At 46.0% G+C, this 15,781-nt stretch overlaps 1 protein-coding gene across 1 annotated transcript; it reads right to left on the bottom strand.

The window, feature by feature from the left end:
• Positions 1-2,482: 2,482 nt before the first annotated feature.
• LOC102619862 (fatty acyl-CoA reductase 2, chloroplastic-like) lies at positions 2,483-15,747 on the bottom strand. The gene is made up of 5 exons (XM_025093259.2): positions 15,546-15,747; positions 15,298-15,459; positions 14,709-14,790; positions 13,947-14,329; positions 2,483-2,751 (listed from the first exon to the last, which is right to left on the bottom strand). The coding sequence occupies exons 1-5, from the start codon at positions 15,719-15,721 to the stop codon at positions 2,529-2,531; spliced, it is 1,026 nt and encodes a 341-aa protein (XP_024949027.1). The 5' UTR covers positions 15,722-15,747; the 3' UTR covers positions 2,483-2,528.
• Positions 15,748-15,781: the final 34 nt, after the last annotated feature.

The following is a 15,781-nucleotide window of genomic DNA, read 5'->3' as shown; positions in this document are numbered from 1 at the left end:
GTGATCATGTTCAATGTAGTCGTACTACAACAATGAATTCATACATGATTAAGACAAATCATTCAATGAATTCATTACAGTCTATACCTAAATAAAGTGCCCAACTTTATTTATCAACTGCGAACTAAATTTATTTAATCATAAGATAATTTGTATTTATGTCTTCTGTGAATCCACACGGTGATCGCATAAATACATATAATATGATTAAATTGACTTTAATCAAAATAGTAATGCAATTAAGATATTTGAATAAAATACCTCATTTATTTTATTAATAAAAAAATTATTTATTACAATTAAATAAACATATATGCTTTTAAAGAGCATATTTTCCCAACAGGGATGCGACCTCAAATGGGGTGATTTTTTTAATAATCTTTAGGAAATAAGGTGGGGAATATGAGAAAATAATCTTCAAATTCTTAATGGGGTAGGGTTTGGTTTTTTACTCCCCACTCCACCTCCACCCTAATCCTCATTATACATGAATATTTCTTAATTTTTGTTCAATATTTTTTTTTATCAATTACAACTTTATATTGTTTCAACCTTTTAGAGACTTTTTTAAATAATTTAAAACTTTATAATAGGGTAATGATTTTATTTAAGTCTCTAGTTTTTAATTTATTGAAGTCACTTATCTATACCTACTATAAAATAAATAAATGAAGAATAAGATGGGGATAGTAAAATCATTCCCCACATGTGGATTTTCCATCTCCACCCCCTTAAATTTATTAGAGGAAAAGATGAGGAATGGAGACGAAATTTTTAATGGGGTAGGAAATGAGGTAGGTCTCCCCTCCCCCACCCTCCCCTATTACCATCACTATTGAGATAAGGAATTTATAACTAAATAAAACCACAAGTATAATTCTTCAATAACCTTCTTCTTCTTCTTCTTTTTTTCCTTTTTCTTTATTATATACGTTCTAAATTTCTCTTTTTTAGCGCAAATCTGATCACAAAGGTATATGTGCAAGCAAGTGCTAACTTTAAGCATATTTAAAATAAATAAAAATAAAAATTAAGAGTATTAATTATGAATTTATTGTTATTTTAAGAAATTGACTTCATGAATTTCAGTTCAAATAGGTCAGACAACGCTTTGAATATTACGCGTACAAGCAAATTGTATATGACATTAATGAGATAAAAAAAATTGACATAAAATATAATTAATAAATAAATAATGTTACAGGACAAATGAGCTGGATTGATCAAAGTTAAACTTAGACTACACCTCAGCAGTCGGGATACAGCAGAGGTTTGCATGTCCCCTTTTCGCCATGATTGACGTCTCCACCCAACGGATTACTTATGTTGTAATTACATTAAATCAACATGTTAATCATTATTATCATTAATTTTTATTCTTTTGGACTGCCCATAAATTGTAAATGAGTCACAATCAAATATGATGGGCGATGACCATGTGTCACCTAATTATTGACTAACATCTTACAATACTTTTTAATAATTACGTGAAATGTGATATGTCGCGCACAATAACATACACAATAACATTCATTTAATCAAGTTCAATACATAATTATGGTTAAGTATCCCCTCTAACGGTCCTTTTCTCTTTCGCTCTCTTCACCCTTTCATCAATCCCTCTATAGCCCAAACATCATTTAGACCAAAAGCATTACTTCTTCCGGTCACCAAAGATGCATCAAGTCTCCAATAACTCACTCAAATCAACCACCTCTAGAGTAAATGCATAACAATGAGGATTAATTAATAAAAAAATGTAGAAATTATCATTATTAATTTATTGACATTTATTTATTTATGTTTTTAATTGAAGGGCCTATTTTTCATTATTTCCCTTTAATAAAAATAAATTTCAAAATATCGATTTATTATTGAAAATCAAAATATTAATGTAAAGGAGTAACATGACTCAACATGATTCACAGAGTCATTAAACAGCAGCTAGACTAGAGATGGCAAAACCCCGGGCCGGGTCCGGGTATTGCCATGACCGGACCCTGCCCGGATGCAACCGGTCCGGGTCCGGGTCCGGGCCGGGTTTTAATCCGGGTACCCGGATTTTATATTTTTTAATATTTTATGTGTATATATTTTTTATTTTTTGATAATTTTATAAGTTTTAAATTTATTTCAATAAAATTTGACATGAAAATATAAACTTTAAGTGTTTAAAACTTTATATATGTATAATAAATAAGTCAAATAAATATAAAATATTTAAAATAATATATATTTTATAATTTTTTTTAATAAAATCCGGGTTCCGGGTTTATCAAGTGATGCCCAAGACCGACCCGGCTTCATACCCGGGCCGGGTAATACCCGGCCCGCAACACCCGGGTACGGTCCGGGTCCGGACCGGGCGGGTATTTTTGCCACCTCTAAGCTAGACATCTCCCTTCGGGGGCGGAGCTAATAAATTCAGCTTTTAGAATATAGTTTTATTTTTTTAATTTGGCCCCTGTAAGTTTAAACTTTAACAGTTTAACCCAATAATTAAACACCTTTTTGTTTACTTTAACTCCTTAAAGTTTACTTTTATAAAATTTTGGCCCCCCTGGAATTTTATTCTCAGCTCGCACCCTCTTCTCTCGTCTCCTTTCCTTCATGACATGCCTCCTTAAGCCTGGTACGTGAACATTTGTAATGTAATGCTTCCAATCAATGCTCCCCATATCAAATCCAAACTTTTTCTTCTCTTCTTCATTCATGATCTGCATTAGCCCCAGTGTATTGCTGCTATCAAACCTGGCATATGGAGTTCATACAACACTTTAGGCCAAAGAATAATTACAACAGAGTTATATACGAATGCATTAACCTCAAATTAATTAATTAATTGTTTGGGAGAGATACTGTTTGGGAGAAATACGTCGACGAGACCAGGAATGACGAGCAGATATGACGAGCAGATATCTGATGGCAGAGTCCTGCGAACCGGTGTGTTCCGTAAAAGCCTGGTGCGCGGAGGAACAGGAGCAGAAATATCCTGCTCGTCCACGATGTTGTCATCCGCGAGGCCAATTCCCTATAAGAGGTATACGGCCATTCCAGCTAGAGGTCGATAGGCGAGGAGACCCGGTCGACGGCAGTTGGCAAGACATGCTCTCCAGCCCGAGAATCTAGGCACGACAGCCACGCTTTCCCCTGAACCGTGGCGTAACACGCAAGGTCTCACAGGACCACGACAGCCACGCTTTCCCCTGAACCGTGGCGTAACACGCAAGATCTCACAGAACCACGACAGCCACGCTTTCCCCTGAACCGTGGCGTAACATGCAAGATCTCACAGAACCACGACAGCCACGCTTTCCCCTGAACCATGGCGTAACACGCAAGATCCCCCGTTTGCCCATAACGCAGCAGTCAGAGCCCCAGACCGTCTCGAAAAAAGCGGAAAACTGGGATTCAGAGGAAGCCTATAAAAAGGTAGCCAACGAAAGTAAAAGGGTTAGCAATTTTGATTCTAAAAGAGAGAAAACAATCTAAGAGCCATAAGATTTGTGGCAAGCGTTCCCCGAACCTTCATATCTGACTTGAGCGTCGGAGGGTTTGCGCCGGGAAAACAACCGGCGTACTCTGACTTGTCTGTGTGCGCAGGAACCTCCAGGGAAGAAGCCTTACGCGGAGACCTCCTGGTCGTGGTGAAGTTGATCGAGCAGAGATCCTGGTCGTAGGCCGAGGAGAACCAGAATCTCGCATCAACATTTTGGCGCCGTCTGTGGGGAGCAGAGCAAAAAGCTTCTGTTGATAGCAAGAAGAGGGGTGAAGCAAGTGAAAAGCAATGGAGACAGGAGGAAGTAGTGCACAAGGAGGCGATAGGAGGCTTCACGACCCCGTGGCGCTGAGGGAGATAATCAGTGAAGCACGGGAAAAAGTCATGTTCGACCGGATGGAACGGATGGAAAAACAGATGGAGACCTTGACAATCATCCTGCATGAGCTGCGGAGCGAGCGAAGGGTAACCCAAGAGGGAAGGGTGAGAGGCGGAGGAGTGGCACAGGGTCCCGATAGTGCGAGGAGAAGTCAAACCACCGGGGGATATGGTGGTGAGAGAAGTAACGTGCCTCTGCGGGGAGAATTCCATAGAGAAAGAGAGCAGTCCCCGGCAAGACAGATTTCGGACGAGGCCGACGGGGTGGTGAATGCGGAGGAAACAGAGTTGAGGCAACACTTGCATGATGTAGAGCAAGAGCGGGATCAAGTTGTTGCACGTGACCCTGGTCATGCAGGGCAGCTGGAGGAGGAAGTGCGCAGACTAGCGCAGGTAATTGACGACATGCAAGGAAGGAACAGGGCCCCTGGTTGGAGGATAATGATGGACGGAGAATCACCGCTCGCAGCAGAGATCATGAGGGCGGTTATTCCGAGAGATTTCCGCCTTCCATACCTCAGATAATCGGGAAGAACTGACCCGCTGGTGCACATAGAGCGCTTCAACGACATAACTGGGGTACAAGGATTATCTCAATCCCAAAGGTGCAGGGTGTTCCCACTATCCCTTGAGGGACGTGCACGAGAATGGTACAGGAAACTTCCTCGGGGCAGCGTTAAAACCTTCGAGCAGATGTGCCAGGAATTCGCCGAGCAGTTTAGTGGGGCAATGGCACCAGAGGATGACATGATGGAGCTGAAAAGCATGAAATAGGGGGAGCAAGAAACCCTTCGGGAATTCATCAAGAGGTTTCATCGGGCTGTCCTCGATTTGGGAGCCTTTAACCACCCTCAGGCGTTAAGGGGGTTGAAAGACGGGGTGAAGATAGGAAGGCTGTGGTACAATTTGAGAAGCCCAGCCATTCAAACGTACGCAGCCGCATACGAGCAGGCTAAGAGAGACATCGAGATTGAAGAGGAGAAGGCTGCACGGATTAAGACAGACCAGTTAGAAGGGTCGGGGAGGAAAGAGAAGAAAGCATTACCGGGGAATGGACCGATTAGGAGGAGGGACCACCAGGCCTCCGGTTGTGGAGCAGGAGGTCGGGTAACTGCTTACCAGCCTCATCAGAGGCCACCACAGTATCAGCGCAGCAGGGCACAACCTCCTCGTTCCCCAGCTAGGGAGCCTTGGAGAAGGCATGATTCGACATCTGCTGGTCTTCATCGATATTCCCACGGTAGCAGAGCGAGCAGACTAGAAGTGCTTCCACCGCCCCCGACTCAGAGCGGGGCAAACAGAGAAAGAGCAGTGCACCTGATCGACCAGGACCAGGATTATGGGCGGTACACTTCCTTGAAGATGTCCCTGGATGAGGTGTACGAGGCCATAAAGGATCGAGGGCTGCTGCACCTCCCCACACCAATAACAAAGCTACCCAACAGGAGGGATAGAGGACGTTATTGTAAGTTCCATGGCACCCATGGCCATACTACAGCAGAGTGTAGAGATCTCAAGACCCAGGTCGAAGATCTGGTGAGAAATCGGTACCTGGACGAGTTTGTGGATGGGACTTTCCTGACGGTGGCCACAGCAGGTGAAGGGGAGCAGAGTGATAGAGACCTGAGGCGCGAGCAGCCCGCAGTAAGGGTGATAGCTGGGGGCCCAACATTGGCCGGAGATTCCAACAGATCTAGAAAAAATTATGCTAGGTACGCCATGACCAGTAAAGAGATACTCTTCAACACCCCAGCAGCCAAACGAGCAAGGGTCAGGCGAGTGCCAATCATGTGGACGGATGAGGATAAGAAATGGGTTCTATACCCCCACGAGGATGCTTTAGTCATCAAGGCTACTGTTGCCAGCAAGAAATTTGACCGGATATTGATTGATACAGGGAGCTCAGTTGATGTGTTATTCAAGTCAACCCTGGAAGAGATGGGAATAGCCGACCGGAAGTTGGAATACACCAACACCTCCTTGAAAGGGTTCGGAGGAGGGAAGCTGGTCCCGCTGGGCGTGGTCGAACTGCCTATCACAATTGGGAGTTCCCCGACAGAAAGGACAATAATGCTGGACTTTGTCGTAGTGGATGAGGAAGGTCCTTACCAGATGATCCTAGGTCGGCCATTTTTAAGGATGAGCAAAGCGGTGTTGTCCAACCATTATCTGGCTCTGAAGTACCGGGTGAATGGGGTAGTAGGAGTGGTACGAGGAGACCAGAGGATCGCGAGAAGCTGCTACTCCTCGGCAGCAAGGGAAGCAATGCAGATAACATCCCTCGATACCCGAGTGGAAAACAAGAACGGCAGACAAGAACCTGTAGAGGATCTGGAAACCGTAAGCCTGGGGCCAGAGAACCCGGGAAAGACGATCAGAATCGGGTCGAGACTTAAGGGAGAGCGAAAGCAGGAGTTGGTGAAATGCTTACAGGCTCATGCTGATGTGTTTGCTTGGACACATGAAGACATGCCAGGGATTGACCCTGAGGTAGCATGTCATAAGTTGGCAATAAAGAAAGGTGCTCGGGCAGTAAGGCAGAAGAGGAGGTGCTTCAACCAGGAGAGGTATGAGGCTATAAATGGCGAGGTGGAGAAGCTCCTGGGAGCAGGGTTCATTCGGGAAGTCAGTTACCCTGAGTGGATATCGAATGTAGTGTTGGTAAAGAAGGCAAACGGCAAGTGGAGGATGTGTGTGGATTTCACAGACCTCAATAAGGCGTGCCCGAAAGACAGTTTCCCTTTGCCCAAGATCGATCAGTTAGTAGACTCAACGGCTGGGCACGGTCTGCTTAGCTTCATGGACGCGTTCTCGGGATACAACCAGATCCCCATGCACGAGCAGGATGAGGAGAGCACGGCTTTCATCACTAACCAAGGTTTGTTCTGTTACAGGGTAATGCCATTCGGTCTCAAAAATGCTGGGGCCACCTATCAAAGGCTGGTGAACAAAGTCTTTAAGCCGTTGATTGGGAGAACCATGGAGGTGTACGTGGATGACATGATCACCAAGTCCAAAATCCCGGAGGAACATGTCAGACACCTCGAGGAGACATTCGAGCTTTTGAGGAAGTATAAGATGAAGCTCAACCCGGAGAAGTGTGCTTTTGGGGTCGAGTCAGGGAAATTCCTTGGATTCATGGTGAGCCATAGGGGGATTGAAGCGAATCCCGAGAAAATCCAGGCGGTTGTGCAGATGAAGTCTCCTCGAAACCTGAAGGAGATGCAGAGCCTCACGGGGAGGTTGGCGGCGTTGAGCAGATTCATATCCAAGGCTACAGATAAGTGTCAGCCATTCTTTCAAGTGATAAGGAGGGGAAAGAAAACAGAATGGACCCCAGAATGCGAGGAAGCCTTCCAGAACTTGAAACAATACTTGCAACAAGCTCCGCTGCTGTCCACACCGAGGGAGGGGGACAAGTTATATCTGTATTTGGCGGTATCGGATCGGGCCGCCAGTTCTGTTCTGGTGAGAGAGGAAGAAGGAGTTCAGTATCCGATATACTACACCAGCAAGGCCCTCCTCGACGCTGAGACCAGATACCCACCGTTGGAGAAATGGGCACTTGCCCTTGTGGTTGCTGCTCGGAAGTTGATGCCATATTTTCAAGCATTCCCAGTCTCGGTAATAACAAACCAGCCATTGCGTCAAACTCTGCACAAGCCAGATGCCTCTGGTCGGCTCGTCAAGTGGGCTGTAGAGCTGAGCGAGTTCGACATAGACTATAAACCCCGCGCAGCGATAAAGGCCCAGGCAATGGCCGATTTCGTAGCTGAGTTCACAGAGCCCGAAGTATGCTTAGATCAACAAGATGCAGTTATAGGCAGTGACGAAACTCAAGTATGGCAGATGTCTGTGGATGGGTTGTCAGGGGAGCGGGGTTCAGGAGCAGGGATTGTCTTGGAAGGCCCAGAGGGGGAGGAGATCTCTTATGCTGTAAAATTGGAATTTGCAGCCACAAATAACCAGGCAGAGTATGAAGCCTTGATAGCAGGTCTGGAATTGGCTCAGGCCGTGAAAGCAGACAGAGTTAAGATCAGAACTGATTCCCAGCTGGTTGCGAATCATGTCAATGAAAGATTCCAACCAAGAGAGGAGAAGATGGAACAGTACCTGAAGATAGTCAAGCAGATGATGGGGAAATTCGAGGCAGTGGAGGTGATACAAATCCCCAGGGAGCAGAATAGTCGATCAGACATTTTGGCTAGGATGGCAGCAGTAGCCGACCCAAAAATGCCAAAGTCGGTCCCTCTGGAGGTGAAGTCCGGCCCAAGTATCGAGCAGAATTTTGGGGTGCTGCGGATAGAACAAAAATGCTCGTGGAGGGACCCGATAGTTTCATACCTTAGAGACGGGGCATTACCACCAGATAAGCTGCGAGCTCGGAAGATTAGAGCCCAGGCCTCGAGATACACGATGATTGATGGGGTATTGTATCGGCGAGGATACACGCTACCGTTCCTTCGGTGTTTGGATGAGGACGACGCGGATTACGTACTGAGAGAAGTACATGAAGGAATTTGCTGAAATCATTCTGGCGGGAGGTCCCTGGCCCACAAGGTTCTAAGGCAGGGATATTTCTGGCCGACAATGCACCGGGATGCGCAAGAGAAGACCAGGAGTTGTGTAAGCTGCCAGAGTTTTGCAAATTTCTCTAACCAGCCCCCAGAGAAGCTCACCTCTATGGCCTCCCCTTGGCCATTTGCTCGATGGGGAATTGATCTGATCGGCCCATTGCCAAAGGGACGAGGAGCAGCAACACATGCAATAGTTGCTATAGATTACTTCACGAAATAGATAGAGGTAGAGGCCCTTAGCAGGATCACAGAGAAGAAAACAACAGACTTCGTGTGGAGAAACCTGGTCTGTCGATACGGGATCCCTTATGCCTTGGTAACGAATAATGGCAGGCAGTTCGATAATCACAGCTTCAGGGATTTCTGCCAGAACCTCGGGATAGAGCAGAAGTATTGCTCGCCTGCTCACCCTCAATCGAATGGACAAGTAGAAGCAGCCAACAAGACCATCAAGAGGCTTTTGAAAACCAGGCTCGGAGCAAAAAAGGGTGCGTGGGTTGACGAGCTGCCAGGTGTGCTATGGGCATACAGAACAACCCACAAAACCGCAACTGGGGAGACACCTTTCGCTTTGGCTTTCGGACATGAAGCGGTCGTGCCGGCTGAGATAGGAACGACCACACACCGGACAAATCATTTCAATGAGCAGGAGAACGAAGAGCAGATATGTTTGAATCTTGATCTGCTAACGGAGAGGAGGGAGCAAGCAGCCAAGCGATCAGGCATTTACCAACAGAGGGTTGCTCGGTATTACAACCAGAAGGTGAACATACGGCAATTCAGGGTCGGAGACTGGGTACTGAGAAGAGTGAATCAGAGCACCAAAGATTCGACTCAAGGAGTGCTGGGACCGAATTGGGAAGGGCCATATAGAGTCAAGCAGATAGCGGGACCCGGAGCTTACAAGCTGGTTCGCGCAGACGGCCACGAGGTGAAACGCCCATGGAACGCAGCACACCTCCGGAAATACTTCCAGTAAGATTTGTACACATGTGAAATCTATTTTTGCTCATGTTCATTACCGTTTATCTTTCACCCTTATTGTCAAAGCAAGTTCATGTAAAATCAAAACCTGCAATCGATGGAACTTGAAACTGTAAGAAAAATCAAAGGCACGCAAAGGCTCACCGAGTCTCAAAGCCTGTCTTATGGTGAGACAGAAGCCAAGCGTGCCAGGATCTGCTCGGCCACGAGAAGGCAGCAGAATCCCAATCCTCGAAAAATCCAAGGCACGCAAAGGCTCACTAAGTCTCAAAGCCTGTCTTATGGCGAGATAGAAGCCAAGCGTGCCAGGATCTGCTCGGCCACGAGAAGGCAGCAGAATCCCAATCCTCGAAAAATCCAAGGCACGCAAAAACTCACCGAGTCTCAAAGCCTGTCTTATGGCGAGACAGAAGCCAAGCGTGCCAGGATCTGCTCGGCCACGAGAAGGCAGCAGAATCCCAATCCTCGAAAAACCCAAGGCACGCAAAGGCTCACCGAGTCTCAAAGCCTGTCTTATGGCGAGACAGAAGCCAAGCGTGCCAGGATCTGCTCGGCCACGAGAAGGCAGCAGAATCCCAATCCTCGAAAAATCCAAGGCACGCAAAGGCTCACCGAGTCTCAAAGCCTGTCTTATGGCGAGACAGAAGCCAAGCGTGCCAGGATCTGCTCGGCCACGAGAAGGCAGCAGAATCCCAATCCTCGAAAAATCCAAGGCACGCAAAGGCTCACCAAGTCTCAAAGCCTGTCTTATGGCGAGATAGAAGCCAAGCGTGCCAGGATCTGCTCGGCCACGAGAAGGCAGCAGAATCCCAATCCTCGAAAAACCCAAGGCACGCAAAGGCTCACCGAGTCTCAAAGCCTGTCTTATGGCGAGACAGAAGCCAAGCATGGCGGGATCTGCTCGACCGCGTAAAGGCGAGCAGAATCCCGAACATCGGAAAATTTTCTAAGGCAGGTGGCAAAACCATATACCAAGCCATAGCCAGCTCGACCAGACGAAGACGAGCAGGCTCTCGTAATTACCACACAAGAGAGTAATCAAAAACATTTTTATTAATTTGTTAATAATTAACAAAGCAGATAATCTTCACAAACATTGTTCATTACAATACAAGAAACATATCAGGAAGGTCGTGGATCAGTAAGCCCAGCAGCGTCGGTTGGCTGGACCTCCTCAGGTGCAGGAGGAGTATCACCAGTTGCATCCAGAGGGGCGCTCGCCTCGCCAACATCAGCAGGGACTGCACGAGGAGGAGAGTCTCCCTCCTCAATCACGATCGGCTCTACCCCTTCGGCATCTTCCTTGGCCGCCTCCTCGTCCATATGTTGAGCAACACCAGCTGCAAGGTCATCCATCTTCAGATCATGGTGTTGCTTCCCGAGGACGGCCATGATACAACGATAGGAATGCCGAAGTCCCTGGTCGTACTGGTTGTCGGCCTCCCTCTCCAAGTTCTCTACATGAGCTCGGTGGGAATCGCGGAGAGATTCGAGCTGAGCCTCATACATAGCCCTCTGCCCTTGGAGATCCTCCTTAACCTTGGTCAGCTCCTCCTCGAGGGTAATGGCTTTTGCTTGAGCAAGAGACTCTTGCTCTATCAGCTCGAGGTTCTCAACGTTTAGCTCCCCCGCTTTTTTCTCGGCAACGTCAGCTCTGGTCGTCGCCGATTGAATGTCCTCCTTCATCTTCCTGTCGTAACGGCCAACCTTGGCCTTATAGTAGGTGGCCATGCAGCTGAGATGGAAAGCGCTATACTGCATGGCTCCCACCAGCTCGCCCATGGTACAACCGTCAAAGCCCTCCAGGTCCTTCTTGCTCACGAGTTTAGACAACTCATTGAGATAGGGAACCAAGTGTTCTGGTCGGCTGTCGGGTAAGCGAGACCGAGGCACAACAGGTGGAGAAGAGGAAGCAGGATCAGTGGCTGCTCCACTGGATTCCCCGACTTTAGCAGAGGCAGGAGGGAGAGCCTGCAAGGGAGGAACCTGCTGCACGATGTTCTTTCGCTTCGCAGCGGGAGCATCTTTGTCCTGGTCCCTATCGGTTGTTGGAGGCCGAGAGCGTTTCCTGGTCAGAGTTCCAATCACTGCGTCCTCCATCTTATGGCCAGGAAGTATCAACCGAGACTCGAGGAAGTTGTATGTAGATAGCAGTTCTCGGCTCGAGCAGGAATTGGCCAGTACAGCCTCGACCCGTTTAAGCTGACCAGGTCAGAGCGGGAAATGAACACCCTAGGAAACTACAGCACAAATAGACACTTGGTTAGAGACAAACCAATACAGCAAGAACAATTATGGATACAAGACATCTAAAGCGAGCAGGCAACCTGGGACCATGAAACGGGGTGGGACGCGACAATCCTTCCCGTCTATTTGTGCAACTTGACCCCAGGGACCCCCAGCAAAAAAGAATTTCCTCTTCCAAGTCCCACCACCACCAGTTGGAAGATTAGTTATGGGTTTCCTGCTCTTGGTACCAGATTGGAAGTAGTACCAGCCGGCATCTTTAGGGCTGCTCTTCAGCTGGTACAGGTGCTTCACCTCATCAACCGTGGGCTCGCTTTGGCAACATCTGTCCCACAATATGAACAGACCAGAGAGCACTCTCCACCCGTTGGGGTTCAGCTGACCAGGAGCCAGATTTAGCCCGTTAAGTATCCGGGCAAAGTAAGGCTGCAAGGGACACCTCAGCCCATACTTAAAGCTCTCCAGATACAGGGTAACGTATCCCCTAGGAGGCCGGCTAGGTGTATCCTTCTTTCCTGGGATCTTAAGAGGTATCTCACCAGGAATACTATACCTAAGTCGGAGGTCATTGAGCTCGTCAAACGTGGTCGTACACGACATGTAATCAATGGCATAATCACGCGACAAGGCTCTACCTCCTACTGTACCCCGTTCTTCTGGTCGTGATGTTCCAGATGGAGACACCTCACCAGAATCACCTTCCCCCTTCTCACTCAAGGTGCCTCCAGAGCCAGAAGATCCCTCTTCACCACTACTTCCGCTCGTGCAGGTCGTTTGGGGGGACATCCTTCTAGCTCTAGTCCCGACACTAGACCTAGTGGGTTCTAAAGGGGCCCCGGGGTCAAAAGCAGAATCAGCGGGCAGACTAGGCAAAAAACCTAGTTCGTCGTCACCAACTTCAACGACCTTCTCCTTACCCTTCGACATATCCTAAGTTCTAACTAAAACACCACCGCCAACTACAACCTCAAGCAAAGCAGAGAGAAAGGAAATTACCTACAACTAACCAATACCGAGAAAATAGAAGAAATACCTGAAGCAGGGACTCGGTCAGAGAGAGACAGGGATGACAGCTTTGATGCCGAGGTTCATTCACCGGAGAGACAAGAATGGAGAAAATGACGAGTTCGTGTTTGAAGATTTTGGGTTTTCTTACTGAGAAGCAAACTCTTGGGCTGCCAGCATTTAATGACGCATATTCCGAGAATCTCGCAACCGTAGGTTTGAAATTTAAATGGAGGGGTAGATTTCTGCCACATCACCGCATCCGCAATTAAATGCGACACGACTCTTGGCAGCCTTTTCCAGTCCCACGCGAGCAAAAACCGTCGAGTTTCCACTGCTGGTCCACTACATTACCCAACACCAGAAACTGGGGGACCGGTGTTTGGGAGAGATACTGTTTGGGAGAAATACGTCGACAAGACCAGGAATGACGAGCAGATATGACGAGCAGATATCTGATGGCAGAGTCCTGCGAATCGGTGTGTTCCGTAAAAGCCTGGTGCGCGGAGGAACAGGAGCAGAAATATCCTGCTCGTCCACGATGTTGTCATCCGCGAGGCCAATTCCCTATAAGAGGTATACGGCCATTCCGGCTAGAGGTCGATAGGCGAGGAGACCCGGTCGACGACAGTTGGCAAGACATGCTCTCCAGCCCGAGAATCTAGGCACGACAGCCACGCTTTCCCCTGAACCGTGGCGTAACACGCAAGGTCTCACAGGACCACGACAGCCACGCTTTCCCCTGAACCGTGGCGTAACACGCAAGATCTCACAGAACCACGACAGCCACGCTTTTCCCTGAACCGTGGCGTAACACGCAAGATCTCACAGAACCACGACAGCCACGCTTTCCCCTGAACCATGGCGTAACACGCAAGATCCCCCGTTTGCCCATAACGCAGCAGTCAGAGCCCCAGACCGTCTCGAAAAAAGCGGAAAACTGGGATTCAGAGGAAGCCTATAAAAAGGTAGCCAACGAAGGTAAAAGGGTTAGCAATTTTGATTCTAAAAGAGAGAAAACAATCTAAGAGCCATAAGATTTGTGGTAAGCGTTCCCCGAACCTTCATATCTGACTTGAGCGTCGGAGGGTTTGCGCCGGGAAAACAACCGGCATACTCTGACTTGTCTGTGTGCGCAGGAACCTCCGGGGAAGAAGCCTTACGCGGAGACCTCCTGGTCGTGGTGAAGTTGATCGAGCAGAGATCCTGGTCGTAGGCCGAGGAGAACCAGAATCTCGCATCAACATTAATGTTACCTTCCAGCATAAATTCCGTATGGATGGTATATATTAGCGAACTCCTTTCTGCGTAAAATTTCGTATTGATTCTGAACCAGCAGCTCCCCCGTTGAAGATCCAATAATGCTTCGCTGCATAGCACCTTCCAAAAAGTGAGCTGAAAAATCTTCCCTGGAAGTGAAAAGCTTCACTAGTGGAACACGAATTGGGCTTCCCTTTGAGTCCAAAAAAGGCGAGGAGTCGAAGTGTTCGTGAAGAAGGCTCGTAAAATATTTGATAACTAACGGATTTGTAACAGAAGATGCGATTTGATAGACCTTGATTTCTGGTTTTTGTATGATTGCCTGTCCATGCTTTGCAATGGCTGCCAACATTGCGTTCACAACCATGTCGACTGGGACCTGCAGCAGCCAATATTCATGTTAAAGTAGTGAGCACTGACATTTGGATAAAAAAATTGACAAAAACACTGACGAAATGAATTACAATATCATACGATGGTAGACGAAATAATTAATTAACACTATAATACCATGCTCTGTTATAATTTATTTTATCAACATTTTATTACTCTTTAATTTTTTTAACATTTTTCTACAATGACAGCAAATAGTTAAGATATCAGTAAGTTGTATATGTATGTATGTATGTATGTATGTATGTATGTATGTATGTATGTATCTGTATATGTATCCTTATTAATTATCAATAGCTTAGATGAGTGCAGAATCATGGTCCACCGTGAAAAAGCCACTAAATAAAACGGTTGATATTACTTACCAGATCAATTATTCCACTAGGGTCTCCTACAAACCCATTTAGCTGCCCTTTTCCATAGTACGAAATAATAAGATCCAACATCCTACGAATCAAGAAGAAAAGATATAAGATATCTAAAATCTTATATTCAAAAAATGGAAAAATTAATTTTTGGTTTTATGGTGTCACGTCAGTGTATTTACTCTTAATTTATTGATTATTACGCATGATAAGAATCTAAGATATATAAAAGTACACATAAATAAAACGGTTGATATTACTTACCAGATCAATTATTCCACTAGGGTCTCCTACAAACCCATTTAGTTGCCCTTTTCCATAGTACGAAATAATAAGATCCAACATCCTACGAATCAAGAAGAAAAGATATAAGATATATAAAATCTTATATTCAAAAAATGGAAAAATTAATTTTTGGTTTTATGGTGTCACGTCGGTGTATTTACTCTTAATTTATTGATTATTACGCATGATAAGAATCTAAGATATATAAAAGTACACATGATAAGCGTCCGTATATACCATTAATATCATAAACTTTCTCAGAAACAATTTATATACACACACAAAGAATGTTTATTTTCAATACCTATTTCCCTCGATCCAACCAGGGAATGGTTCTTTGTAAGTGCTCTCAATAATACCAGGTCGAATGATTACAATTGGTATATTTTCTTTCATGGTATCAATCAGCATTTCACCCATAGCCTTTGTGAAAATATATGTGTCTTGCCATCTATGTTTTCTTGCCCTAATTAACAATTAGATGTTAATTAAATGCAGCAGCAACAAATCGAAACAAAGAAAATAATAAAGACAAGAGAGGAATTCTATCACCTTTCTAAACCCAATTCCTTCATTTTCTTAAGAGCATCTTCATCATTTTCCAGGGCTTTTTTGGATTTCACGGCCAACTCTATTTCTTTTCCAACGTCCAATTTTGTTTCAGTTTTGAAGTTGCTGAAGTTTAATTCCCTTGCTATTGTATCCCCCATGCAGAATGGCTTTTCCATAATTCTTCCTTGTCTCTTTCCATTAACATATGCTGTAAATAATTTTGAAAGAAGGGTAAC

This window comes from Citrus sinensis, chromosome 6 (genome assembly GCF_022201045.2).
Source record: "Citrus sinensis cultivar Valencia sweet orange chromosome 6, DVS_A1.0, whole genome shotgun sequence".
In the NCBI taxonomy this organism is placed as follows: Eukaryota; Viridiplantae; Streptophyta; class Magnoliopsida; order Sapindales; family Rutaceae; genus Citrus; species Citrus sinensis.
The sequence above is the reverse complement of the archived record's forward strand: the minus strand, read 5'-3'. Positions and strand labels throughout refer to the sequence as shown.

Excerpts from the sequence above, each read along its gene's own strand:
- LOC102619862 (XM_025093259.2), bottom strand. The coding sequence starts at position 15,721 with ATGGAAAAGCCATTCTGCATGGGGGATACAATAGCAAGGGAATTAAAC. Across the intron at positions 14,330-14,708 it reads CTAGTGGAATAATTGATCTG|GTCCCAGTCGACATGGTTGT; the intron begins GTAAGTAATATC and ends TGGCTGCTGCAG. Across the intron at positions 2,752-13,946 it reads TACGGAATTTATGCTGGAAG|GTTTGATAGCAGCAATACAC; the intron begins GTAACATTAATG and ends TCCATATGCCAG.